The sequence below is a fragment of the Aythya marila genome (assembly GCF_965140915.1).
Source record: "Aythya marila genome assembly, chromosome: 6".
NCBI lineage: Eukaryota > Metazoa > Chordata > Aves > Anseriformes > Anatidae > Aythya > Aythya marila.
Genome location: NC_139047.1, coordinates 5,954,297 through 5,981,856, shown reverse-complemented (window position 1 = coordinate 5,981,856; position 27,560 = coordinate 5,954,297). Strand labels below are relative to the sequence as shown.

The 27,560-nt window shown below is 42.1% G+C and overlaps 1 protein-coding gene across 1 annotated transcript in view; it reads left to right on the top strand.

Moving 5' to 3' along the window:
* Positions 1–274: 274 nt before the first annotated feature.
* Positions 275–27,560, top strand: part of ZNF804A (zinc finger protein 804A) — a gene marked incomplete at its 3' end in the record, with an annotated part of 145,243 nt that continues 117,957 nt past the window's right edge. Inside the window, exon 1 of the mRNA XM_082763819.1 lies at positions 275–400. Within this exon, the coding sequence (XP_082619945.1) occupies positions 290–400 (111 nt within the window). The 5' untranslated portion in view covers positions 275–289. The remainder of the gene's footprint in view (positions 401–27,560) is intronic.

The window sequence follows — 27,560 nt, the reverse complement described above, 5'->3', positions numbered from 1 at the left end:
CGTGCAGCGGAGCGGCACCGCCGCCCGCTATAATACCGCTATGCCCGCCGGAGGCGGCACCGCACACGGCTCCGCCGAAGCCACGGCGATGCCGCCGCTCCTCCTCCTCCTCCTCTTCCTCCGCCACCACCTCCTCCTCCTCCTCCTCCTCCTCCTCCTCCTCCCCCGCCAGGCGCCGCGCCGGGTGTAGAGGCGAGCCGGGCTGTGCCGTGCCGAGCCGTGCCGGGCTGTGCCGCGCATGCTGGGGGGCTCCCGAGCGGGCCCCCAGTGCCCGGGGAGCCCCGGCCCCATGGAGTGCTACTACATCGTCATCAGCTCGGCGCACCTCAGCAACGGGCACTTTCGCAACATCAAGGGAGTTTTCCGAGGCCCCCTCAGCAAGAACGGGGACAAAACTCTGGTAATGGCTTCTCCTGTCTCCCCCCCAGCCCCTACCCCCCACTCCCCCCCAGCCTCTCCGCGCTCTCCTTCTCCTCGCAGCGGCGGCTCCGGCGAAATGGAAATTGCTGCGTGTGCGTTAGCGCCTGGTGCAGGGAGCTGGAGCCCTGGCCGGGCTTTTCTTTTTAATCTTATTTAATATTTCTGTACGCAAATGGGCGTGCGGCGGGGCCGGGGCTGAGCGCTCCGCTCCCCCGGGGGGGTTCCGCGGGTGCCGCTCCCCCCTGCGAGCCTCCGGGGCTCCCCTTTGCGGGGCCGAGCATCTGCAGCCCGGCCCTAGAAACGCTGGGAATGGGCGCCCCGACCCGGGCGGGGGGTTACAGCCCCCGGCGTGGAGTCCAGGAGGGGCTGGGGGCATCCCCCGGCCACCCAGAGCCGGAGAGGGTCTCCAAGGGGCTGCCAGCTCCCCGGTGCGCGGCGAGGCAAGCGGCAGCCGAAACTTGCACACTTACTTGGGCAGGAGGATTCGCTTGCTCGCAGGCAGCTGCAGGAGCGAGAGGCGATTGTGCTGGCTGCTTGGTTGGCCGGCTGCTCGGTGGGCTGCCGAGTGCTTTTTTCAAACAACCCCTGGGTTTGGATGGAGTTGATCAGCTCTGACAGCCTGGCTCGGTAACTCCGTGAAGTCCACGCGGATGCTCGAGCATCCTGGCTCCGTGCGTGTCCTCGCACCTGCGGGCTTTGCTGCCTCGCTGCCGGTACCCGAGAGGGACAGGGCAAGTATTGAAGGCCTCAGCCCCACGCTGCCCAAGCCCTGCTGCCCAGCAAGGCGCTAGCGTGGCCGAGCAGGGCGGGCAGGGGGCCGCAGCGTGGTGTGGGGCTGAGCCACGCTGCCCACCGCTCCCTGCCCCGCTCCTAAACCCCCCTCGCAGGGGATGGAGCTGGGCTCGCTCCCTCCCTGCTTCTTCCCTCGAATGCACGACCTGTGTCGACGGGGAATTTACTGAAGTGCTTAACGTTTTGCTAGAGTTGGCAAGCTTGCAATTTCTTCCTAAATAAAGAGATTAAAGCAAGGCTGAGCCAAGTCGTAAAAATAGTAACTACTACGAGAGAATCGGAGGCAGATTTTTGGACCGTTTCAAGTGTAAAGTTCCTGCTTTCATGCTGTAAATCTTACAGCAGTTCTCTTTGCTGTGGATTCCGCACATTTCTCTGTGAGGAAGTACATTCTCGGAATTTTAAACAAATATTTGTAGCATCCATGAGATGGCAATATGTGTGTAATATCTCCCTGTTACAGTCGCAAAACCCGGTACGCTTAGAGGAATTGCACAATACGTTGTCTTCTTTCTACAGAACAATTTCAGTCGAGGGGCTGGCAAGGCTGAGAGTGCTCTGGTGTAACTTTGGGACTGTGTATCACCCGGCAGCTCCTCGTGGGTCCTGTTTCAGTGGTGTTTTGTTCTTGTTTTGTAATTATTTTTTTTCTTGGTATCAGGAAACAGTCCAGATTTGTATGTTTTGGTGCGAACACTAGTGATCAAAGTCAGGCTGGTGTTATCTTGAACTTCAAATGAGCATATTGCATGGGCTTTGAAACACCCTGGAAAGAAATCTAACTCAACCCTGCTTTGCCGTGAGGGAGAATAGATGTTTGTGGGGGAATAGATAGCACTGCTCATGGCTTGGCTGTCAGAAACCTTGCCTTTAAAGCTTGTGCTGTGGGCAGCGAGCTGTGTAACTGGCGAAGTTCTGGAAGGGGAGGGCTCTTGGTGCCTGCTCCGTTGACAGCATAGCGGAGTCCCTGGCTATAAGATAAAGGGTCTGTATGCAGACACCAGGGTTTATTTGTGTTTGGGGGATTTCTAATATCAAGTAGGTAAAAAGGCTGAGTTGCAACGTGGCTTGGTTTGATAGCTCAAACTAACAGCTCTGAGGTACCCAAGTAGGTTTCAGACAGCTGCTATTGGGAAATCAAACATTAGATCTTTTCAGAGGCTTTCCACCTTACAAAGAATAAAAGCTTTATTAATACAAAGTAGAGCATGTTTTTGGAAGTTCTGATAGGAATGCAGCCCTTTTAATGGGCTCTTGGTGTCTTCCATCCTAGAGTAAGCTTAGGAGAACCACCGATTTGTAAATCTAAACACCAGGAATATTTCAGAGCAGCTCTGACTTGGGCACATCTCCCCAGTTTGTTTTGTCTGTATTCATCTGTGCTCCTAATCCACGCTTTCTGAAAGTGTGGATATTCTGAAATAAGCTGGGGAGAACCTGAAGACAGCCTTTGTTCACACACCATGGAATTGCCTCTGTGCAAAACCTGGCAGATGTGTTTAGCTTTGCTCCTTCTGAAGAGCTCTGACACTGAACTTTGGAAAGTAACAACGCTCCGTGTGCTCTGGGAGTTTCGTAGCAGGTAGGAAAGTGCTGCTCCTAGTTGGCTGATGAAGTTGGGTTTTCTGTTTGTTCCTCCCCCCCCACTAGCTACTGCCCTGAAATTTTGACATCATCTGTGCTTTTGCATCACCAAAACACCCTGACAAAGTTGAATCCAGATAGTTTCTGGTTTTGAGATGGTTTAATGCTAGTCTGTCTGCAAAATCAGAGCTCAGAGCTCTTGAGGGAGGAAAGTCCTTGGGGCTCTTGCCTCCTGTCCTGCTCTGCAGTGGTCGGGGATTCACCTGGACCTGCTTTGCTCTGCCCTGCTCTCGATGAGAGGACACTGAGAAGTACTTTTCCCAATTGTTTGTCCCTGCAGGTGATCCTCATGTGCTTGTCCTTTGGCTGTGTTCTGTTTCACACAGATTTAAAGTCATTTAAAGCTTTAAAAAGTTTTGGTTCAAAGCTTCCATAAGGTAACAGGAAGAAAGAGCCACAAGCCCCTGCTCCCCAGGTAGGGAGCATGAAGCACAAAGCTTTGTGCTTTCTATTTTGGTTTAAGAAAAAAAAAATGAGGAAAAGAGAAAGGGGTGGGGGGAGAGTGAAACTGCACAGATTGCCCATTAATGACCCTGAGAGCCCTGGTCCTTTGGTCGGGCAGGGAAGTAGGAGCCAGCACCCTTCTGCCCAGACCTTAGTGAGGGGAAGGGGGCTGAGAGAGGCACAACTTCCCTACGGAGGTGGGGAATGTGGAGAACAGTCTTCACTGTTCTCAATGGAGAGGATCGGAGGGCTGCTTTTTGGTAAAAAGGGCGAAACAGCAGTGCTTCTAGTGCCTTATTGACAGGCACGTCCTTTCCTGAATGTTTGCCTAGCTGTAGTGCCCACTGAGAGCAGGTATCTGGGACAGGGTTGTTCAGGAGATGGAGAGGAGTGGGTGAGGGATGGAATTATGAAGTTACAAAGAAAGGGAAGGCCACGGCTCTGTCAGTCGAGAAGGCGTGGAGGGAAAAGCCACACATGGAGGGAAGGCACGAGAAGGAACAAATCAGAGTGGATTTAGGCAGTCTGAGGAAAACGGGCTGCTGTGAGAAGCACTTCTTTTATTAAATAAGAAAAAAACACTTGTGCATGATCCTTGAGTGAGATGGTGGGCCAAAAGGAGGGAATGCACATCTCTGTACGGTCCTGGCTAGCTGGTGGTACAGCTTTGCCATGTGTGTGCTCCCGAACAGGCCTGCATCACCGCTCGGTGTGCGAGGGCACGCTTACTCCCTTACAATCCATTGCTCCGTACCAGGAAAATAAACAGCAATTACCCGTTGACGTGAAAGACGCTCAACAGATGTGGAAGAGCAGCATCCAAACTTACAAAATTTCTTCAGAAAATGTGGGAGTTGCATTAAATGGAAGCGGTGGTATCTGGGCTCTTGAATAAGGCGTTATTTTCCCCATGGCAGCATCTGCTATCTGAAACAGTCTTCAAGTAGGTGCAATCTCATAATGATAGCTAATCTGCCACTGGAGTACTCGGCGGCGTATCAGCTCCCGAGGAAAGATGCTGTGGTTGGTTTTGTTGGTCTGCACAAACAGATCGCTCTGTCTGTCGCATGGCAGACGTGTTTTGAGGAAGAAACTTGCGACTTATGATGCAATTCAGTAAAACGCAACAAAGGCAAACAGAGCTCTGATGCTCTTCCCATGTATTTATGCAATAATGCTCATGCCTTGGCGTTTCAGCAGTGAGTGCAGGCCTGATTGCTTGGCCATTTATTGTCGGGCTTCACACTCAGGGACTTTGAAGCTTTTCCCAAGTCTCCTTTTCTTAGCAGTAGCCATTTATATACCTTGCCACTTGCTACAGCTCTTCCTTTTGTCCATGGGTCTCCTAAAGTTTTCATACGTGTAGCGCGTGCTGCTTTATGCCTTGTGTTACAGAGGTCAAATGACACTGGTCTTTCATTGTAATTCATCTTCCTCGCTGTGGTGCTGTGTTGCAGTTTATAATCTCAAAAAGTATTGAAACTTGTGTGAAAGAATAGCTCTCTGGAGGGAGAAATCGGTTGTTTGGAGTCACAGCCATGGGTGATTTGCTAAATCTTTAAAACGTCTTTCGGAATATAAACCAAAAGATAGGTTTACAGTGATGGAGAACTGGCCACAGAGGGCTTGTTCATGATTTTTAATTGGACATTTTCTCTAATGGTGATCAGAAGTAAGGCCCTGTTATTGCCCAAAGGGGTCTGTGAAAGAGTTAGACCCTTGGGTGGTTTCAGTGGCTGCTCTAAGTCCAGTTTTAAGTCAGTCTAATTGATGCTGATAGAAAGGGGGTAAGATAAAAACTTTCCTGTTGAGCACATAGTCCAGGGGCTGGAGTTTCAAATGGATTAAACACAGAAATCCATTATGATGTATGGCAGTAACATGCTTGTCCACTCTCTGTGTCTGTCTGCATGTACATACATGTGTACACGTTTTGGTTATGAAGATGTACACTGGCTTATAAAGATGTAAACAGATTGTACACAATATATATATTGAAGTTCTAGGCTTTAGTTATGCTTTTATAAAAACTCGATGGAGTTCAGGAATCGATTACACTGGTGTATTCTGAAAATGCCATCTGTTGTTCAGGCTGTCTGTTGTCTTTCTTTTGCATTTTGTGGAATACTGATGTATTTCCAGATCCACTAAAGTAAACGTGGTGGTGGACATAAAGATGTGTTTTATGAGAACGTATATATTTATATGTATCTGGAGAGAGCTCCCGTACCATGGACAGTATCTGAGTAACTGCAAAGACAGGAGCTGGAGGTGGAGCAGGAGCTGGCTGGGGCACTGTACAGCCAACCCTTCGATGTGGGTTTGCATCCTCATCATCTGAAAGGGAGCATTTTGAACTGAACCTCATGTAAATGGGTATTTGTATACAGCAGTTGTGAGCAGTGGTACCAACTGCAGCGTCCACCTACAGGCTTGTGCCCGTGGAGTCACAGCAGTGCCATGGCCTTTCCTGGGGTGTGGCTCTAACAGTTGGATGAGAAGTTAGGTGGCAAGGCAACCTGCAAAAAAAATCAAGCTACACAGTGAAGTCTGGTGGAGCAGGACAAGAAAAAACACCTCTTACTTCTATAGCTTGTGTCCTGTGGAGATGTTAATGGCTTTGGTATTTTGCTGTGCTCGTGTTCTGAGTGTAGAATGTGAAAATGTTCACGTCTTTTCTGTGAGAGAACCTGAAACTCACTACAACGTTAAAAATAAATAAATTCTCCCTAATTTAATTTTGATAGTTAATCAGTGTCATTAAAGTGTTTGAAAACTACTGAGAAAATAATGGAATAAGGTAATAAAATGGAAGTAACAGTAAAATTGTGTCTTTATTCTACTTCTTGCATTAATTTGTGTGAAGGCAAGTGACTCCTCACATTGTTTAAGGCTGTAGGTAACCGCACTGGTTCTGAGCATCATCAACAGGATCGGTTCAGCCAGTTGAGTGAACAGGAGGCTATTATAACTTAAGTGCTCCTCTAAAGCAACTTGGAGAGGTCACAAGTCTCGTGCAGTGAGTATAAAATACTCTTGCTATTCTTGTTTTACTGTTTTCAAACCCAAGGTTGGTTTGTATGAACAGTATTCAAAGTAGAGGAAGGTGCTGACCTGCAGCGGTTGCTCTTGCCGTGAGTCGTTCTGCTTTTTTTTTTTTTTGTAAGTGCCGTGTGTGCTCTGCACTGTCATCTACATCAGACTCTGTACAGGTGCAGGGTCTGGTCCAAAAAGTAGTAGGAGCTGGTGTCTGATGTGTAGCAGATTTAAACTGAGACTGTGTCTGATTCAAACAGAGAGTTACGATTGAGCTTTTGTACTGTAAAAGCTTATTAAATGCATGGTAAACTTCAAACACATCGGTATGCTCTGGAATGTAATTAGCCTATTACCATGGTTAAATTAGTACACTTGTTCAGATTTTTTTTTTTTTTTTCCAGATCAAGGCCTTAAAGAATAAGTCTGAGGAGGGCCTTTGCCTTGAATATTTTCTGATGCAAATGTCTGTAGTGATCTTGCAGCTCAGAGACACAGAATATTAATTTTAACATGCTGCTCAAATACGCTGAGTGGAAAACAGCAACTTGGTTCCTCTGTATTCAAAACCACGCGTATTTTTGGATTCGTTAGGCTTCTGAAACTGTCCTCCTGAACTTTTTCAACGTGCAGGTTGCAACTCTGAAAGTCTCACCTCTTCTGTGGGTGTGGGAAACAGGCTGCTCTGCTGACTTTGCTGCCAAGAGGGATTCACCGCTGAAAAAAATGCTTACAGTGAGGAGCAGATCTGGAGGACACCGAAATCAAAAGTAGTCTTAGTTTAGCACAGCGGGTTTTCGAGCAGGGCTTTTGACCAAGTGTCTGCAAGGTCTTGGATGCCCCTACCTGGTGACAATTAAAATAATTCCTTTTCTGCATGGCACTTAGGCACAGCAGCAGGAACAAGGAGCATCTGCAGAAGCCAGTGCTGTTGAATAAGATGCATCTTGGGATACAGGAATGGGCTGGATAACCCCAGAGAATCAATCCACAGTATTTTCTATTATGTAATATCTTAATACAGTTAATGAGGATGGCAGCCTTCGTTATCGCAAAGACTCTTCAACATACCCTGGTGGCAAAAGAAACTGAGCTGCTTTTTTTTTATTATTTTATTTTTATTTTTTCCCTTCAGTTGTTATTCAAATGTGCGCATGGGAGAGGCATCGAGCAGTCCTAGCTCGTCTGTATTGGGCCAATTGCTATGAACAAGCACTAGTCAGACCCTTTTTTATTTTTCCACACAGTTTTGGAGAGAGAACAAATGCTCTTCCTCCAGCATCCTTGAGAGATGGTTATATGATGAGCTGTGGCATGATGTTGTTTAAAAAAAAACAAACACAGAGTAAACAAAACAACATTTACTCACAAGGAGGCACAATATTTGTCATGTTTAACCTTGTTTTTCCAGTACAGATAAGAAACTGCCTGGAGGCATGAGGGAGCTGGAATTGTAAACTCCTACTGTAATTAATTTATTTTGTTAAAATGTATTTGCAGTTGCCTTCCTCCGAGGACTGGCTGTGGCAGGGGCACAGGCTGGGCAGAGGGTTTCTTTTTGCCCTTGGCAGAGAATGGTTTTTCCAAGAAGCCAAATTGTGCGTGGACATGAATTCCCATGCAACCCTGTTTGTAAATTAGTTCAGAGAGCAAATTTCCAAATATTTTCAAGATGGGAACGTGGGTTCCAACCCCATGGTGGTAGCTATACAGAGAGTTTTCAGAAAGGAAATGCCATTTCTTCTCCCACTGCTGTAGGAACAAATCCTCAAATAAGGCCTGGGGGGCAACACTGGATCCCCAGCCTGGCATTGCCGTCCTGACAACAACCAGGGGGTTCACTTCAGATTCTTAAAAAATGCCTTGGAAAATGGTTAGATTTAGCTTGAGGAACCAGGAGAGATTTTTTTTTTTTTAGTCTCATCAGTATTCTCAGTTTGTACAAAAGACTTAGGAACATAATTTGGACTGGTCAGGCTTTTTGTCTGACCATGCTCATTTGCATTTCTTTAAAATGACTTTTTTTTTTTTTTTTTTTTTTTTTTTCTGTGATATTTTTAGAGACTCTCCGTTCCGCAAATAGTAACTGATGAGGCTCTGGGGCCCAGCCCAGCTCCAATATTGAAGTTGTACATTTTTCACATCTCACATTTAGCCACTTTACTTCTGTTGGTCAGGTCTTGGCCAGGTCTTCCTCTTAAAACTTTTTTATTGCAAAATGTCTGGTAGAATTTGTCTCTTCACCTATTAGAGATAAGTTTCCTGGAACAGGAAAGCTGCCTCCCTTCCAGCTTACTGATAACATCCTTCCACAGCTAATATGAATCAATGTGTCTGAGACTGTAATTTAAAAAATAATTATAATAAAATTCTTTTACTGTGTGTAGGTGTCCATAAAGTTATAGTAAATACACTTATAAATGGATTTACACTGTGGAATGTAATTGCTCTTTTAGGGTATCTGTTTAAATAGCTGCAGTTCCCAAGTATTTAATTTCTGCTGAGAGTGCCTGCAACAGGAGGCCCCAGCACCCATTAGCGGATAGCACGGCGACTGCTGCTTCAGAAAGTGGAGTTTCATAAAATGTCTGGAGATAAAAATGTGGGGACAACCCTTGGTCTGTGTGGGGTTTTGATGTATAGAGAGGGTTGGCCGAGCAGTCAGTGAAAACCACCTGAGCCTACATCTTTAAAGCCAAAAGCTTTTACTTTTTTACTGTGCTTTTACTCACAGCACAGTACACTACACCATAGCGTCCAATAACTTATTTTTATTTTTTTTTTACAAAATACTGTATTTTCACCAAATGTTCTTTATTTAAAAAAAAAGAAAAAGAAAAAAGTTTCAGTTTTCTTAAAAGTGAGACTTAATGTAATTACAGGAAGAACATTATGTTCTTTTACATGAGCAGTAAACAACTTTAAATGAATCAAACAGATTTTTGATAGACACTGCACTTTGAAGAGCCTTTCATGCAGCTTATTCTTTCTTAAAAATGTAGTTGATGTTTTAGAATATTCTCGGGTTAAGAGAATACTCTGATGAATAGATTTGGATTTTGCTGGTTCTTTGCATTGAATTTTCTAATAGTGATACTGATTTTCTGATAGTGAATTTTGAGGGGGAAAAAATCATTCAGCAGGGAGAAAAATCAGGATAATATTTGCTTGCCCTTCCACTGTGCAAATGAGCCTCTAAATCATCTGGCAGCTGTGTGTTTGGCAAATAAGTGAACTAGGAGGTAGAATTAAGGACTAGAAAGAGATTAAAAGAGTTTTAAAGGAATACTTCTGGGGGTTTACGGAGCTGTAATACTCATGGCCTGGTGAGCAGAGAGCTTGCTACCAACAGAATGCCAGAAGTCCTTGAGCTTCTTTATGAAACACCTGTGAGTGCTGGTGGGGACGGAGGTGTCAAGGCACCAGAACTGGAAGAAGTCTGCCGAAATGTGGTGGTAGCTGTAGCTACAGGCTGCCCAGGGTGGACCTGCAGAGTAGAGGTTTTCGGTGCACTTGTGGTGGAGGGGAAGCCACACTGAGGTATGGGAAGGTAACACAAATGCCCAAGATGTTTGCTACAGAGAAAAGGAGAAGTTACCAAGGACAGCAAACGAATTACGGTAGTTGATGATGAGATGAAATCAGCAACGGAGAGTACCTGTAGCTCAGTGGCAAAGTTTTGCGTATCCCTTCCAGCATGTTTGTCGTGCCAGTGGTAGCATCTGCTCTGTTCCTTGAGGAGCTTGAGAGATTTGGGGTGTTCTGCTAAGGCAGGTGCCTCTCAGAGGTGTGTGGTGGGAGGCAGCGGGCACGTGTGGGAACACTGGAAGTTGTGATTGGAAGTTGTGGGTACACAGGGAGAGAAAAGTTAGCCTGAGGGTGGTCAAACTGCAGAGAGGCTGTGGGATTTCCATCCCTGGGGGTGCTCAAAGCTTGATTGAGCAGCCCTAATCTGCTTAGCTGTGCTTTAAGGACAGCATGGGACTGAACGCCCCTCCCAGCCTCAGTCATGGTTATCAGTCTGCGTTCAGTCTGTAGCAGAGTGGCTTTTCATTCATTCTGCTGTAAGGAGGTTCCTTGGGGAGCCGGGCATGTCACTGTCACGTTCTGCTCACAGCTTTTTGGGGTCACTGGGCACACTCGTCTCCCCTCATCCCAGATGACGGGTAGCTGACAGGAGCGACATCTCCAGCTTTCTCTGGGGACCTCCTAAGCGATCAGAGGTCCAAAATATAGTGCTTGTTTTAGCTCTGAGAAATAAATCAAATGCAACTGTTCAATCTACTGATGATTTCTTTTTAGGCATTCCTGAGCTGAGTCATGCAATTCATAGCCAGTGACCCAATTTATAATTAAGAAAGATGATGGACTCGGAACTCTTCCAAACTAATTCATATTTAATTTTCCCCCCTGCAAATCATCTGAGTTATCAGCAGTATTTTATTGATTACACTTTTTCATATTAAAAAATGCTGGCGAGTATAATCTTAATTTGGAAAGGCTTTTAAAAGGCACCCAAGAGGATTACCGATAAAGGAGTTGATTTGTTTCCAGTAGAACAGCATTGTGCAGAGGCAAGATAGATCAAACTGAGCATTTGCTATTGTATGCTGATTGTCTGGCACTGACAGAGATGAGGAAATCCACGATCAGTCATCCAGAGATACTCTTCATGGGCAGATGCCTTCAGTGTGTCGGCAAAGAAGTCTGGGAAGCAGTGACCTGTGCTGATCCTTGTATGCTTTCCAAGTCCTACAACAGAAAGTATTCTTCTCCAGTGGTTTTTAAAGAGGGGAGGGGAGGCTTTATGTGCTTTTGAAGTAGGAAGCATAAAGAAGTTTTAAGGTCTGCACTCTATTCCTTTATCTATTGATCCTACATGTGTTCTTCTCCCAATATAGGTCAGTCTGCTAGGCGGGTGCTGGGGTCTAGGAAAGCATTAGGAACGCTCCTCTGCTGACCCTTTTGCTAGTGTGCAGTAACCAGGTGCAGTTTTTGCTGTCTTACTGGAGATGCAGATTGTGGCAGAGGAAAAATGAAGGAAAAAGCCATAAAGCTTCCACTCCTCAGCCCACAGAGCGGTTGCACTGAGGGATGGATAGTGTGTGCTTCCGTGGTTTGAGTATCTCCGGGAAATTGGCCGGGTATTTTGCACCCCCTCAGACAGTGGGAATGGGGTGGTTGTGGGTTGTCTTTATTTTATATGCATATGTACATGTATGAAATACATATATATAAATTTGTTTTCTCTATAATCAGGCCTCTTCTTTAACACAGCGATGCAGCAGCATACTAACTTCTTGTAGTCCAGGATTTACTCGAAGTAAATAATGATTCTGAGGGAAAGACAGTGCCAAAGCACAGCTTCTCCCTATTTGCAAGTGGCAATCTCTTTTCTGTAAGAAGGAGCTGTTTAACACAAACAGACAGCTTCCAATTCATTCGATGGGAGAAGAGCAGCTTTGAAGTCCCCATAGAGCAAGTCTGTCTACATGAAGACTGTTTATTCTTCCCTACCCCCATCAGAAATAGCAGAAGTTTTGAGCTTACTTTGAAGTTTTTGGCCACTGCAGGCTGGGTAAATGAATGTTGGATTTATTTTGGAATCAGTAGAGTAACCAGAGCCATGTATAATCACCTTCCAAAAAGATCTATCAGAAGTTTGATGCATAATAAATGTGAAAGCTACAATATGGAATAAATTATCAAATGGCTCAAGTTCAGTGTCTCTTTGAAGACTACAGGGGGGATAGAGGAAATTACACTTGTATTTTACACCTGCCAGATTGAATTACTGCTACAAATCTGTATAATTACAATTCAGAGACCACGATTTATTCTCAGAGCTAGGTAATTAGAGGCACAGATACACTTGAAGGTTCAAATCAGGTTCTTAGAAAGATTCCTTTACATTAATATGACCTGTGCAGAAATCAGTGTTTTCATCTAATCTATTTTAGGAATTTTGAATCATAATGTAAAATGACTCATCCATTATTTCCTAATCTCTTCATCAGCTAGACACACAAGAAATTGTTCCTCTGATTGTTTCCCCGCAAATGTGAAATCTTTACAGTTTCTTCCCTTTTCAGTGGGCATTCATAAATCCAATTAACATTAATGAGTCTCACATGTGTGCATTGAGAGGGAAAAAATGGACCTTTTGTCTCTTAAAGTATGTGTTTAACTCTAGGAAAAATGAAGAAAGCTTTTGGTGAATTATAGGGTACAAAGTCAGTAGCTTTTATCTCATTTTCGCAGTTGCCTAACGCATTTGCCTGGTTCTCTCTCCCCTGTCAAGGGTCCTTGTATTAGCTATAAATGCACGATGAGTAGTGCTGTCAGTGAAGTGGAGAGCACTATATTACCTCCAGTTCTAAGATTAATTACCCATAGGCCACGTTTTCCAAGAAATGTCAGGATTACAATAGGGTTAATATAACTATTTCTGTTTCACAGCATAACTCAGTGAAACAGGGACAGTAAGTAACAAATATTAATATGGCAGCCGCCTACAAAGACGAGCTACTCAATGCCCCATTTCTTCAAAGGCTCTCCTGCCGTCCCTCAAAGTAATAGGACTGGTGTTACAAGAAGTTAGTGATGTCTAGTATTCAGTGATATTTCTTGTTTGCTTGTGGGGTACTGCGGAGCAGATCTGACTTTCCCCATGAGACAGGAGAAATTTTGAGGGAGCTCAGTGCTGTTAGCGGGTGGATGGGATTTTAGTAAGTGAAACACTGACCTCTAGAATAGCAACTGTTCCTCTTGCTGGCAAGTCTCTCAGGGAATTTTACATAATTTGTTGCCAGCTACGCAAACTTTTGGCAACAGATTTTGGTCTTGGGCCGGGAAAGAAATAAATTTCTTGAGGAAACACCTTAAATACAGCAGTGGTGAAGCTTGGGTGGGGTGGGCAGCTCGCAGTTGCACCTCCCACCCAAACGTGCCTTGCGAGCCCAATGCATCTCTTCTGTCACGGCTCACCTGAAAAAGGCTCCAAGGAGCTCACTGCTGTATACATGTAAACACACTGAAGCCATATGGTCCATCAGAATGGTAATATCACTTCAGAGGTGTGTTTATTTGCTGTAAGCACTTCAAATTTTTCATTCAAATGAATAGTCATAGGTACTCGGAATACTTGTACTTCCATGCAGACCTGTTGTGCAGTGTGGCTGCGAACAGAAGGTTTGTCATTCAAAGGAAGAGGTCGCAGAAGGCTCTCTGGTCAACTCGTGTTAGCAGCCATCTGGTAGGGTCGTGGCTGCACCCTAATGGAGGTCTAGATTACCACTGCACCTGAAATGACCTGATGTGCACATCTGTGTAGGATGCTTTATGCTTTAAAATAACTGTTGTTGCACTTTTGTACAATTAAAAAAAAAAAAAAAAAGGCATCTCCTGATACACATATTATTTTTGCAGTTGTTTCCCTTTCATTAATTAAAGCTAAGCTCATTTTGTCCTGACTAATTACCGTCCCTCCTTGCTGGTTACATTCTTCACATATTTATAAGCTGTAAGAATCTGCGTTACTTGCATCTTTTCCAAGTTTGGAACACTTTGCTATTTTCTTTCCTCACACACCAATTCCTTTAGTCTTGATTATACTGAGGCTTTTTTTGTTTTTGAGCTCACTCCAGCATCACAATATGTATCTATCAAAATGGTTCCCAGTAGTCCACATAAAAATGGAAACTATAAGAATAACCTGGATATCGCTATAATGGTTCCTTAATGTATGGACATACGAGGGTGGATCATGTGGTCTGTGTTTATAGTGACGTGCTTATTCTATACATAGTCTCATTAACATCATTGGGACTGCTCACATTATCCTATTTATATCACTTCCCTATTTCCCTCCTCCACGCATCAAATACCTTGCTGCTAATGCAGTGTTTGGCTATGCTTTGCTTTTTTTTTCCTTTTTTTTTTTCTTCTGCAGTCTTTACTTGTGCTGCATTTGATATACCAAATACAACTTTCCATTTCTCAGGAAGGTGTTTAAACAAATCCCCTTTTCTAACACTTGTAAGACAGGCTTGTTTGTATTTTGTAAGAACAGTGAGGTCCTTGTCAGGAGCTGACAAATGAATTTCTTTTCCACTATTAATTGCTCAAGTTTACATGTAATCCGTTGGGTGTATATATATGCTCTTTCTCTTGTGAAGGAACAGAAATTAATATGAAAGATTTCTACACAGAGACATAACTTTTATTTCTGACCCCTGTAAATCATTGTCTTATCCTCCCCTCTTTTTTCCCTCGTCTGTGGGAACCCTACCTGGCTTGGATAGCACTGACTCATTTTGCTGTCACCTTGCTCCATGCCAGCTGAACCTCGGTGGAGGCTTCTATCCTCTGTCCTGGCTCTTCAACCTCTCAGCCCACTCCAGCTGACCCTCCGTACGTGTGCTTTCTGTTTAGTGAGATGACCTGAATCCACTGAGGTTTTTGAAAAAACATTGCCAAATTTGCTCCTTTCACTGCAAATATTTGGAAATATCAGCTGTGTATTGAACTTGGATCTCACTGTTGGTTCTTAAGCAGTCGTACAATTCAGTTTTCTAAATTTTACCATTCTGACCAGATTGTCATTCTCATCACTTACTGTCTACCAGGACTTCAGGTTCTTTCATCATTTTTCATACGTTGACTTTTTAAAATGACAGATATAGATGGAATGAAACTGAGTTTCACAGAAGACAAGTACTGGTCACCACAATGGCTAAATGGGAGGTTGGCTGGGCAGTGGCGTGCTGCAGCACCTGGCTAATGGGCTAGCTTGGGTAGCATGGCTATGTTGCTTTCACCTCCCACTAGACTACCAAATTTAGCAATAAAAGGAAGGAAGGAAAACATCATTGAACTTTAAAATACCATGCTGACAAGTTAATATGTGTGGCTAAACCCTTAAAAAATAAAATAAAATCCTGGGAGTGCTGGGATTGTCTTGTAAACGATCATTTTGATGACAAAGCCCTGGATTTCAGAGTTAGATAAAGAAAGTTTACAGATTTAGTGATTTAATTTTCCTTGACATCATATAAATTTATAACCATACAGTTACATCTAGTATTATCTTTCTTGCTGCCTTTTTCTTTACTCATGCTCATTTCTTTTATATCCATCAGCTGAGGGGAGAGTTTGCCTACTATATCACTTGTAAACAAAAGATGATTTCGTAAATACGGCTCTCTAACACGGTCTCTGTCTCATGCCGTTACTACCTTTTTTTTTTTTTTTTTGTCTTAATTCCTCTCTTTTCATGTTTTTTCTTTCTTCCTCTGGTTTCCTTTTTTTTTTTTTTTTTAAATTAATTTTTGAGCTTTGTTCCATTTCATATCACAGATCTTTGCAAGTTATTTCTCAAAAAATGGTGCCATTTGAGAAATAGATTAACTGCGTTTGGTCAATGAGAAAACGAAAATTCAAGCTCTAAGCTTTTGTTTTGACTTTTTTCTTTGTTAAAAGTAAAGAAGCATTTGTGATTGTGTAGTAAGAATAAGGTCTCTAATACAGCCTTAATTGCTTTCCTCATTAATTTGTTAGATTTGCTATGGATTTAATGATATCGTTGCAGCTGGCATTTAGTTGATTTGGAAAACACACAATTTTTGTATTTAGTGCAGATAAGAAATAGTAAAAATGGTTTATGCTACTCTATTTCTCTGCTTGTAATACTGCATTTGTTCTTGGGCGCAGTTACAAGTGTGAAAAGTCTTTTTAAAGCCTGAAAAAACAGAAGTCAGAAGTTTGTATTTCTGAATGGTCGCATGGTTATTGTGAATATTTCTTTTGCTAAAAACTGGCAGGACACTAAGATGCATGTGGTGTATACATACATGCACGTGTGCACATCTATATAAAATGCATTTGGATGGACACCACGCCTTTCATAATACAAACACCACGGTGAAGGCTGTGTTTACTCAGGTAGAGCTGAGTAAACGGGCTGTGGTCCCATGAAAATGAAGAGATCTAAAGTTTTCTTGCAATAAAATTCTTATGTTCTTGCACTTTCTTGGACAAGGAGACACTGGCAGAGCTTGAGTCTGTTGTTTTAAATGCTCTTTCATCATGGTGCCAAACATTTAAACCAGATGTGAATTCACCTTCAGATATTTAAGAAAGACCTGAGCTGCTTTTCAGAACAGAAAGATGTCAAAAAGTAATGAAAAAGTGATCTTGGAGGAGAGAGGAGGGAAGTTGAGGGGATTTGTCTGGTAACAAAGAAGGAGGCATATGGAAGCATTAGACAATAGTGCTAAAAATGCTAAGGCAGGTTCAACTTTTGGTAGCTAGAAGAGGGCAACATTCATATTGGCAGAAAAATAGACTTTAAAGAGAAGTCTGCAACTCTGGGCATTTCTTGAGCAGATCCAAAGGACCCATGACAGCACGAAGCTTGCTCCAGTATGTAATGAGCTGCGTTGCAAATTTCTCCTTCTGTTGTACTTGTGAGCTATGTAAGTCAAAAAAACAAGGAGATGTTCAAAAAGCATATACTGAAAAATTAATATTGCTTAAACATGTTTTCTGAAAGGCATGCAGGCTTGTTTAAAACGAGACTGTGAAAACTTTTGACTCCTGTCAAACCTCATTGAGGCTTTCTTGAAGAGTTTCCCTTCTCTTTTCTCCAGCTCATCTCCCAGAACAGTCTCTCTAGATGCCCATAATAACCAAATACTCTGATAACTCGGTAATTTTGTGCTCCCTGTGCATCCACAAGCATGTGCTCATTGATATATATGCACACGGGAAGTGGTCAGCTGTAAAGAGCTGGGCACCCACATGAGCTGTTCATCAAATTGGTGCTCCAAATGTGCAGAAAAACTAAATAGCTGGAAAGGGGCTATTTTGCTCAAAAAAGCCACTTAGTGAGGCATTCAGTGAAGAGGTAACATCTTTAAAAATATATTTACTGCCACCTGAGGCCTGAAAAAGCAACTTTTTGAAATATTTAAAGATCAAAATCTTTCAGGGGAAAGACGAGGGGTTCCTTATGCAATGAAGTTACTATCTTTAATGTTACAGCCAGTCCATTGATGGGAAAGGTACCTCTTGATTATTTTATACTTAGGTCTACTTACTGCCTTGAAATGCAGCCTGTACTGAAATATGTTAATTGTTTAAAGGTGTCAGATATCACGAAAGAAATAGCTTCCTTACACTGCATTAAGCATGTAGAATAATAATTTAATGTGCTCAAATTGCTAGGCGGGGAGGAATCGTAAGGTTTTCTGACACAATGTTTAACAGAGAGCTCGACTCTCTTCACATGAACAAAAAGTAGCTTTCTGGAAAGGTTCCTGCTTACATCATGGATATTTTACTTATTTGAACTATTTTAAATGCTAGTTTTAATTGCAATATTTCATTTTCTGAGGTATGCTGTAGATCTGTTGTTTCCTTTAACATTACCTGCATTTCAGAGGTAAATAAAATGAATCCTTTAGTACATTCATTCATGCACTCAATCCTGTAACTCTCGAGCTTATGGTTTTAGTCTTTGAAAGACTTGTTTATCATCAGACTTGTCAAGTCTCGTGATGAGACCTGGACATATATCAGTGGTTCCCATCTCGCTCTTCCGGAGTCAAACAGCATCTCACTCACCTTTGGTGTTCAGAACAACAATTGCAAGTTGTTGGTAAGCAACATCTTCAAAATAAGGTCAAATATTGCTGTTCCACTAATAAAATATGTAGCAAATGAGATATCTTGTATGTCCTACTTTAGCTGAACAGTCAGTAGTGGCCGAATCAGGTATTTCTGTTTATTGTGATGTTAGTGTGTAGTATGTACGTGTCTTTGGGTAATTTATGCTTTTCTGACCTGCTGACTAGCCTGGAGATTGCTTTAGTTTCTCACCATCTCCACATCATCTTCACTGTTCAGTAACAATGAATAGAAGCCAGAAAAGACCCACTTATGTCTCTCAGGGCAATAAGTAGAGAATGTTTCAGTTAATCATGGGGATGTAAGAATGATCACATTACCTTGGCTTGGCCGCACGATATCTGAGCGTGCTTTTAGTCTGAGAAATGCTGGGTAAATTGATTCAGCTTAGCTTTCCTTCCTTCTGCACTAAACTAATTTGAATCACCTTACATTGCTTATGGGAATGGACAAGAAAGAGGACAGCTGACAAATGTCACCTTCTTAGAGGTATTGCCTGTTTGAGCCATACAAGCTGCAATAAGGTGGCTTAAGGTCTGTAGAAGTAGTTGGCCTGTGCCTACATTTTCATTCATTTCAGAGATACTGTACTGTCACAGTCAGTCGCCTTTTCCCCTTTACCACATGTTGGTTTGATGTGCGTGGCAGTGCTGGGGCTCATGAACTGGATTCCTCTTGGAGAAAACTCAACTGCCCTCCGTGAGCCTACCAAGGAGTATGTTAATAGCAAACCAGTGGCTGGCCCTTGCATAGCTTTGAAAGGTGTGTTGGGTCGAGGGAATCCAAATAAATTGTTGGAAGTAAAGTTCCTCATCTGCTTAGGGTACATATTTATGCCGACTGCATCACGGAACGCATCCATCTTGCTGTGTCATTTCCTTGTAATGCAGTACAGCCATTACTGTCTGTCGAAGAAACTGTGCTACTTCCAGAATCAGAATATTGCCCTCTAATAATAAGGTACACATTGGTTATTATGCTTTTAATATACTTAAACTACAACCTGTGTCCTTTCTAGTGCATTAGGTGATAAAGGAAGACAAGGAGATATATATATCTGTATCATATGTTCTGTGATTCTGTAATATTGTATATATATTTGTAATATGTGCTTGTATGCAAGCATTCTGTTAAGCACAAATGTGCACAAAGTTTCCTCGCCATATGATGGCCATGTCTGCTTTAGCAAGTAATGAGGGACAAAGGAAGCAGCTCTGTAGAGCAAGAGCAGCAGAAACCATGTGTGCACAGGGTATGGACTTCCAGGGGTTTTTCTTCATGCTGGCCCTCCTCTGCTTCAGCAGGCTGGAAGGCCATGAGCAGTTGGAGTGCCTTAGGCAAGGCCTGGAGTTCATCTTCCAACATCACTTGCGTGCTCCAAGCCTTCTCCAATGTGTGAATAAAAGCATCATAAATGAGAACAGTTGGGAGATTCAGAAGCACGTGCTTTGCGAACGGAGCTACTAATGCAGGTCTGTCCACTAGTGTAGATGTAGTTCTGCCAGAGAAAAAAAAAAAAAAAAAAAAGGACTAGAGACATACTTTTTTTTTTTGTTTTTTCTTAAGGTGAGAGAAGAAAGTGCAGAAGTTTGTGCTGTGTTTATGAAAGCACACTTTTTTTTTTTTATGAAGTCAGTTTATATTAGCTGTTGGTTTTTGTTTTTCTCAAGCTGAGCATTCACACCTCATTTGAAATTAATTGGTCTGCTCATCATTAAAATCAGTGGAGACACAATGAAAAGTACAAGCTAATTTCAAGTGTTTGAAGGCAGAATCAGCCCCCACCAGATCAAGGAGGTGGCCCTTCTGACTTCATCGGGAGTAGTTGCATCAGCAGGAGGAATTACACCTTCAGTAGCTCCCCATTTTCTAGATTTTCTGCTGTGATTGCATATTTTAGTAGTTTATTATTTTTATCAGATTCTATTGAAGTAAGTTCACCAAACAAAAAAACTTGTGATCCTATCACTGCCTAAGTTTAATTCATAATCTCTTTCAATTTAGGATCGTATGAACTGGGTCAGAGAAACAAAGCATAGCATCTAGAAAATGCGTTTGAAGATAGCTAAAACCTTAACTGTGTTTTCGTCTGACACTAGGAGGAATTTGCTGCAGAAGTTCAGGAATTAAATTGGATGCTGTGCTTCACTTACAAGAGTAGCTTGGCACCAACACAGCAAAGCTGCCCTCTCTCATTTCTTTAGCAGTTGTTGCAATATTGCCGCAGCAAAATAACTCGGTGCTTCTGTTCAGCCCTCTGCAATCATCTTTTGCTTAGATCTGGACACGCGAAATAGCATGGGGAAACACTAATTTAGCTTTAGGATTTAAATAAATCCTGATAATAAAAAAGGTGTCTACAATTCTACTTATCCTGTGTCTCTTGGGATGTCTAAACTGTTTGCACTTGCTCTTTCTTTCCTATCTTCCTTGTGCTTTTCTTATATTGCATGCCTCTGCCAAGGCATGGCCAAGGCTTCTCTGCTCCGTGGAGCAAAACTTCGGGTAGGCAAAGGTGGGACCAGGCTGATGGACTCTTGTTTCTCTGTCTCTTTTGCACTTTGACAGCCTGGAGGGCAAAGGTAGTGATGTTGATGCTGGTGGCAAAACTGCAGTTGAGTTTAGTGCTGGAGCTCATTTTTTTGACTGCTTGGATGAGACTTTTTTTTTCCCTATGTAAAATATTTGCAAATGTCTGCAGTAGTCAGTAAATGTATACAGCGTGAACTTTTGGGACATGATTGCTCTCTATTGCTGTAGCAAAATGGTGAAACGTGTATAAAAAGGCTACAAGAGTTAAGTTCATGATTTCACGAGATTAATATCTGTAAAATTAAGGAAGGCTAATGCCTCTGTGGACTCATGACTTTTTTTCAGAGAAAGTACAGAAGTATTTTGTACAGGGTTGAAATTGTATCTTTTTCCAGTGGAATGATGTCCATGCAGTTCTCTCTGTACGGATTTTAAACTACAAGGCAGCCAGGTTGGTGGTGATGCACTTTCCTTTTGGTATGAATGTTTAACCTGAGCTGCCAGCTGCCCGTAACAACTGGACATGATGCTCCTGAGTGGGGTGACTGCGACCTGCCGGCCTTGGGTCCTTCTGTTCAGCTGGCCCCTGGCCCTCCTAGAAATCCCTCAGTAAAATCTGAGTTAAATGTACGGGTAGGTAGCAATCATTTTTAAAATCCCTTCCAACTCCCTTCTTTTACCTCTAACATTTACTAATGTTCTTCAGCTCAGTGCTATCTGCATAGCTGAAGTTAGGGGAAGAGGAATTAATGGACTTCTCTCAGTTGCAGAGAAGTGCTGATTTTCAAATAGATGTGTAAGGTAGGATAATAACGTGCAAATTTTAATCTTAACATGGAAATGAAGAGCGGTATTGCTGGAAACAGTAATTTTCAAACAAATAATACAAATTGGAAGACAGGTGGAATGCTGATTTTTGAGAACGTCAGCTGATTTGTAATTGCGAGTCTTGTTCATTCTTTAAAAAACAAACAAAGAAAAAACTAATTCCTTTTGGCTTCAGTAAATATTGTGCAGGGTGTGAATGCATATTTCCAGGGCACAGGCACAAATAATGCTGCATGCGTCAAGACATTTTGGGAGGACTGCAGCCACTCGTCTCCTTCTCTCCCCTTAGGTATTTTTTTTCACCCCTTTTTTGTTTCTAGCTTTAGATTTTGATGAAAAAAGACTTGTGTCAGGGCTTGCTTTTGCCAGGTACATCCAACCAAGATGAGTTGGCTCTTTCTCAAAGAGAGCATAAGGACAAGAGTAGTTCAGCACAGCTGGGTGCAGGAGTGGGAAGCCAAAGGCTGGAAATAGCCATTAGCGAAGTCCTGGCAAGCACGAGCACAGATCAGATGACTCCAATGCAGGACGGTGGCGTCCAGGAGCATTTGTCAGCATCCATGACATTGGAGAAACCTTCAGCTGATCTAATTTGCCTTGCCAAAAAGGGGTTTATTGAAAGGAGGGTATTTTTGTACTTGTGCATTGCAGCTTCTTGCAATTCAGCTAGGAGAGACCTGTAATTGAAATGAAGTAACTTTGGTCTGTATCCTGAATACATCTGTTTGATAATCAGTTTGGAAAAAAGGGAGAGGTGGTTGGCAGAGGAGATAATTAGAGGAAAACTAATTAAGTTTGTTGCTCTGTATTTTTTGATGATCATACTTTGGGAAAAAAAAAAAAAAAAACACACAAAAAAACACAACAATAAATATTCTTCCCTGCAGCCCTCTTCTCTCCTGTTCTCTGTTATTGTATTTCAAAGATACAAGTATTTTATGAGAGGAGAATTATCATTTTTATTTTTTGTAGTTTGAGATAACTCTGAATACTAATCTGTTCTACCAGCTGATGGGACTCAAATCTTCCTGAATACAAGTCCTGATTAGGGCATACAGGTATATTAAAAGCAAGGGATGTATTTAATCTACAGACTACAACTTAATTTTCTTGGCGTTTCCCCATCTTACAAATTTCCCGTATCTTTTATATGATGGAACTTCCTTTGGGAGGACAGCAATTTGCAGCACTTGATCAGTGGCTGTGGCGCATACCCAGCCGCACAGTGCCTTGTGTTTGAGCAAGTGCCTGGCAAAGGATGTGGAGATTCCTCTTCCCCTTTGACGTGCTCCTAATACTCATGTCTTTTGGCCTCATGGAAAAGGAGCAGAGTACACGAGCACTTACTTTATCTGTCAAAGTGTGAATTATTTTATTCCTGTTATTTTGTTCCGTCTTGTGTTTTTTGTCTCTCCCTTACCCCCCTGCCCCCCCCCCCCCCCCCTTCTGCTTTAATGGTGGTATGCTTTTAATTAAAAAATCTACTTGTGGAGTTTAGGGCATGTAGCATTTATACAGTTTAAAATTACAGCACTTTTCTGCTACCTCCCTCCAGATTCCTCAGTAATTACAGGAAGGAGAGATTATTTTATCTAGAGCTTTTCCAGGCATATTAAATTGGTTAAGAAGGTCACCACTGCACTCCTATTGCAAAATCAGTTTTTGCAACTTTGGACATCAGATACTGCCTTGGGAATCAGCCTAAGAAAAGAACTACAGGTAAAATCTCGATGATTTTGAGAAGGTCTACTAAGGAAGGAATTTCAATAGTTAATTATTTTTAAGACAATAGTGAATATTTTGCATTTATAATATCTTCTTGACAACTTGTGAATAAATCACCCTGAAAGTAAGGTAATCTTTGCCTTGCAAGTTGAGAGTAAGTATTCCATGAAACCTGCTACGTGAGCATAGTTCCTCCCATCTGGGACACAGTTTCAGAAAAGATGCTTGTGTCTTACATTCCTGTCTTCTACTCCTGAATAATGAACACGTGTACACCACACGCCTCTTACACGGATTTCTGCCTTCGTAGACTTTTTACTTGAGTGGTGATTTCTGTTCGAATATCATTTCTTTAAAACGCAGTAGGTATGGATAATGGAGTGGCTGGTACACTTCTGCAGTCCAGGAGAAGATGGGCGTTAATAAACTTTGTTTAAATAAACAGAAAACTGAATGTCAGTGTTGGGTGGAGAGTGCCATAGGTGTCTCTTTCCAGTTTGTTCATGCTTGTTCTGAATTAGCTACCAGCCTTAGAAAGCTGTCTGGACGCAGCACAGACTTTGCTCTTAATATGCATGTGTCAGGCTGGCACTGGCCGGTAGACTTTGCACTGAGTCATGCATCGCCTGTCTGTGCTGGTGTTAAATTAGAGCTTCCAGGAGCACGAATCCGGCATAAAATCCATTTCCATGTGTTTGTATCTGACATAACTCAGCCTTGCTGTCCTCCAGTGACTGGGTAGCGGGCAGGTTCGGAATCCGTAAGTGCATGGATTGCTGCATAATTGGCTATGTAACTGAAAGAGAAAATATACATCCAATTATGTCTTTTTTTTTTTTTTTTTTTTTTTTTTTTCCTTCCCTATGCTTGAAAGCAACAGGCAAGGGACACTGTTTTCCTTTAGGGCTGTTGGAAAGGGGCTGGGAGTCTGCCACCCCAGTTTAATGGAGAAGACTGTGGAGCTGGCAGGAAGGAGCTGGCTGCAATTTAGGGAAGGTCTGAGTCTAGCTGAAACACCTTAAGGGAGAGGAGAGGAAGGTCTGTCATAGGTTTAAAAACCCTGTCATAGGGTTTTTTCTTCTATTGTGCAAGTCAGTGTAGCATAAATCCTCGGTGGATTTGGGTGTGTGTGTAAAGGCAGCTACATGTATGTATCTGGCTTGGCAAACCTAAGGTAAGCTTAATGAACAGCTGAACTGGGAAATAAAAGAAACGTGCATTTAGGAGGTTCTGTTTGTTTGCCAGTAGAGGGGAAATCTGACATATAACAGTGTTCAGTAAGCACAGTATTTGCTAATATGCATGTAGAGGTTTAAAGAAAAACACAAGAGAATGAAGGAACATGAGAGAATTTATCACAGGACCATTTCTTCCTTTGTAATCCAAATATTTACGTTTGTTAAAGCATGCACCACACTGGGGCAGCAGTTAGCAAGCGCAGGTTGCCTGAGCTCCAGCCTAATGTCATGGGTGTTGTTTATTTGGCATTTATGTGGAGACTGGCAATTGATTTTGATGGGCTTTGTGCTCGCTTTTGAAAGAAAGTCTGTAGTTTCTGCCTTCTGATCGTGATTAAGCAGCAATCACTAACTGCTTTTGCTGATTCGTAGGAAGAGGGAAAAAGGTTGAAAAAGAAATGTGTTACCGATTGATGCTCCTGTAAGGGTCTCGATCTCTATTGCTCTGATGCACATTTTGAAGAGAGAACATTTTGTGAATATGCACACAGTAAATTAGCTATGCCTGCTTATCTACTGATGGCATTTTCGCATTTTAACCCCCCTTTTCTCCCCCTTCTTAGATTTCTGATGTGAAAGAAAGTGATTTTACCACTGTAACCTGTGTTTAGGAGTGGGAGGCCATAGAGGATGTGCTCTGAACGATCCTAGTGTGGCCTGTCTCAATGTCAATTCAGAGAGACAGCTCTTCTCATCAACTTTCTGCTAATTTATAATGAGTTATTTCTAAACAGATTTGATTATTGTAATCTGCTTCTTTCATGTATTTTGAGAAAGACCTGATAAAAAAAAAAAGAGATGTTACAAAGCAAGAAACTTTATTCAGGGGAAACTAATTGTATTTCTTCTGGTTTGTGCTCCTGCTCGTACGTACAGATAACTTTCAAGTATTGTTCCTTTGTGTTTTCAGGATCGAGAATTCACCAATAATGACAGTAAAAGTCTGTGGAATCAGAGATGCAAACATTACAGGATACATTTAATTTGATTTATTTATTCACCCTCTCACTCCTCCCCTCACCCCAAGATTCAGCTGCTTTCACAGATGCAAAATCTTTCTGTTGGTGACAACGTAAATGGCTTCGATGCCATTGAATGTTTAGAGCAAATGTGGCAGGAATCTGGTAGGTGGTAGATGTGTTACAGACTCCAGAGCTATCCAGAGGATTCTTACCTTCCTCTTGCTCTTCATCAGGTCATAAACCCCACTGAGAAGGGCCAGGACATTAGCCAAGAGTGTCATATAAGTTTTATAAAATTATTTTTAAGGATTGCTAACATTCTGCTAGCCTAACTGATAAAGTACTAATTTATTTGAGGTGAACGGTATTATTTTGATCTTTTTGGAACTGTTTTTAATGGAGTAAAGGAGATTTCGCTTTCCTAACAAAAAAAAAAATCCACAGCAAATTACAACTCTTCATCATGTAGTATGTGCCTTGATACAAGAGAGGCTTCTATAGCGTTTTAAATGATTTAAATTAAGATTAGTAATTGCCAGAGAAAAAGGGCTTAGGTGAAGTGTTCTACAGCACGTGCTTTCTGGTCTGAACATACCAACATAGGCTTATGAGTATGCTGCTTAGGATTTACATGTGGATTGAAAGAGTTCGTTACGTATCTAATGACCAGTTCAGTATCAGCTCCCTATATTTTAATGCAATTTTTATCCTTTATAGACTTAATGTGTTCCTTTTAGATATCGAGTGACAAATCCCATTAAGATGACATTTATGATATAATCTGTGATAACTCCTTTTAGAAACTTCATGCTTATCCCTGATTTTCCTCAGCTGATAAACTGGGTTATGCAGTGGAAGTAAGTCAGTCAGGTAAAGGAGTGAAAATAAATAAGAATATGAGAATTCATCTGTAAAGTTAAATGTATCAGTGATTACGTGAAGTACTGACCATTGACTTTGCCCACCACGAGAACAGCAATACTTTTGAATACTGCAAATGTAAAATATCACAGAGAAATACTTAACTGAGAGCACTTGCATATGCTTTGTATACTAGGGAACATGTGCATTTTAAATGATACAATTTTAAACCTAAAAGATCTGTGTGTGTCCTTTTAAAATGAGTAATGTGATATATATTTAAGTGACAAAAGAAAAGATGTAATTGGCTACTAGTAGGTCATGCAGCTAGTTCTATTAAAAATGTTTAAAAACTATATTACCCTTTAAGTGAATAATGAAAATCTTGCAGTAAGTGGGGTTGGGTCAACCAGTTCTGTTTATTTTTTTTTATTTTTATTTTTTTTTCTTCCTGAAGTAATTATGGAGAGAATTCAAGCAGAGTTTTTCAGTCCAGTGGCTACATATTTTGCCATTGATTAGCATTTGCCTTCATGTACTCTCTGTGTATGCACGTGTACCTAAAATATATATATATATCAGCATGTGTGTTTGGTTTTAAATATAAACCTACGTTGCCCGCTCAACTTTTTTCATCTCTGTAGTTTAGGTGGAAGGACCTGAACTATTTATACAAATAAATGTATTTTTTAGGCCTACCTACGTACCAACTTGCTTTATTTTGCATGTGTCAAGATAGCAATGCTGAGAGGAAGAAACAGGGCTGCTGATAACTACGCGTGTCCTTCAGTGGTAGCGAGAGGCCTTTTTAGCCATTGCTGCAGCTGAGCGGTAGTGTTTCACCCTGCATTGCTCTCAGGGCTCAGCTGCTCTACACCAGGAGACTCATCATTAATTCTCTTCCTGCTGAGCATAAGCTGCCATTACATTCAAATGGTCAATGTATATGTTCTTCCTGTTATTTTTTTTCCTTCCTTCGAGATGAAATGGGACATAAGTGCCTGTGCCCATACAAATAGTGTACAACAGTTGAATTTCTTCCTGCCTGAAGTTTTAAAGGATGGCCTACAGAATGTCTGAACTGTGAATCAGCCGTAGAAACAGTACCTAATGCATTTCTTTTCTCTTTTGAGTTTTATGTATTCCAAGTGGGTTGTGTGTGGAGTTAACATCTGTTTTCAGGATGCAGTGGTTTAGAGGAAGGAATAGTGGAGATTAGCGAGGAAAGGATGAAGAGGTGCATGGATGGTTTAATTTCATTTTTAAAACTACTGACTCATGAAGTGAACGACTTTTCTTTCCTAATCTGCCAATTAATTGTTTTCATTGTTTGTATGGTGATTTACCAGCAGGAGTTGGGAAGTGCCAGATAATGAACATACCCTCACTG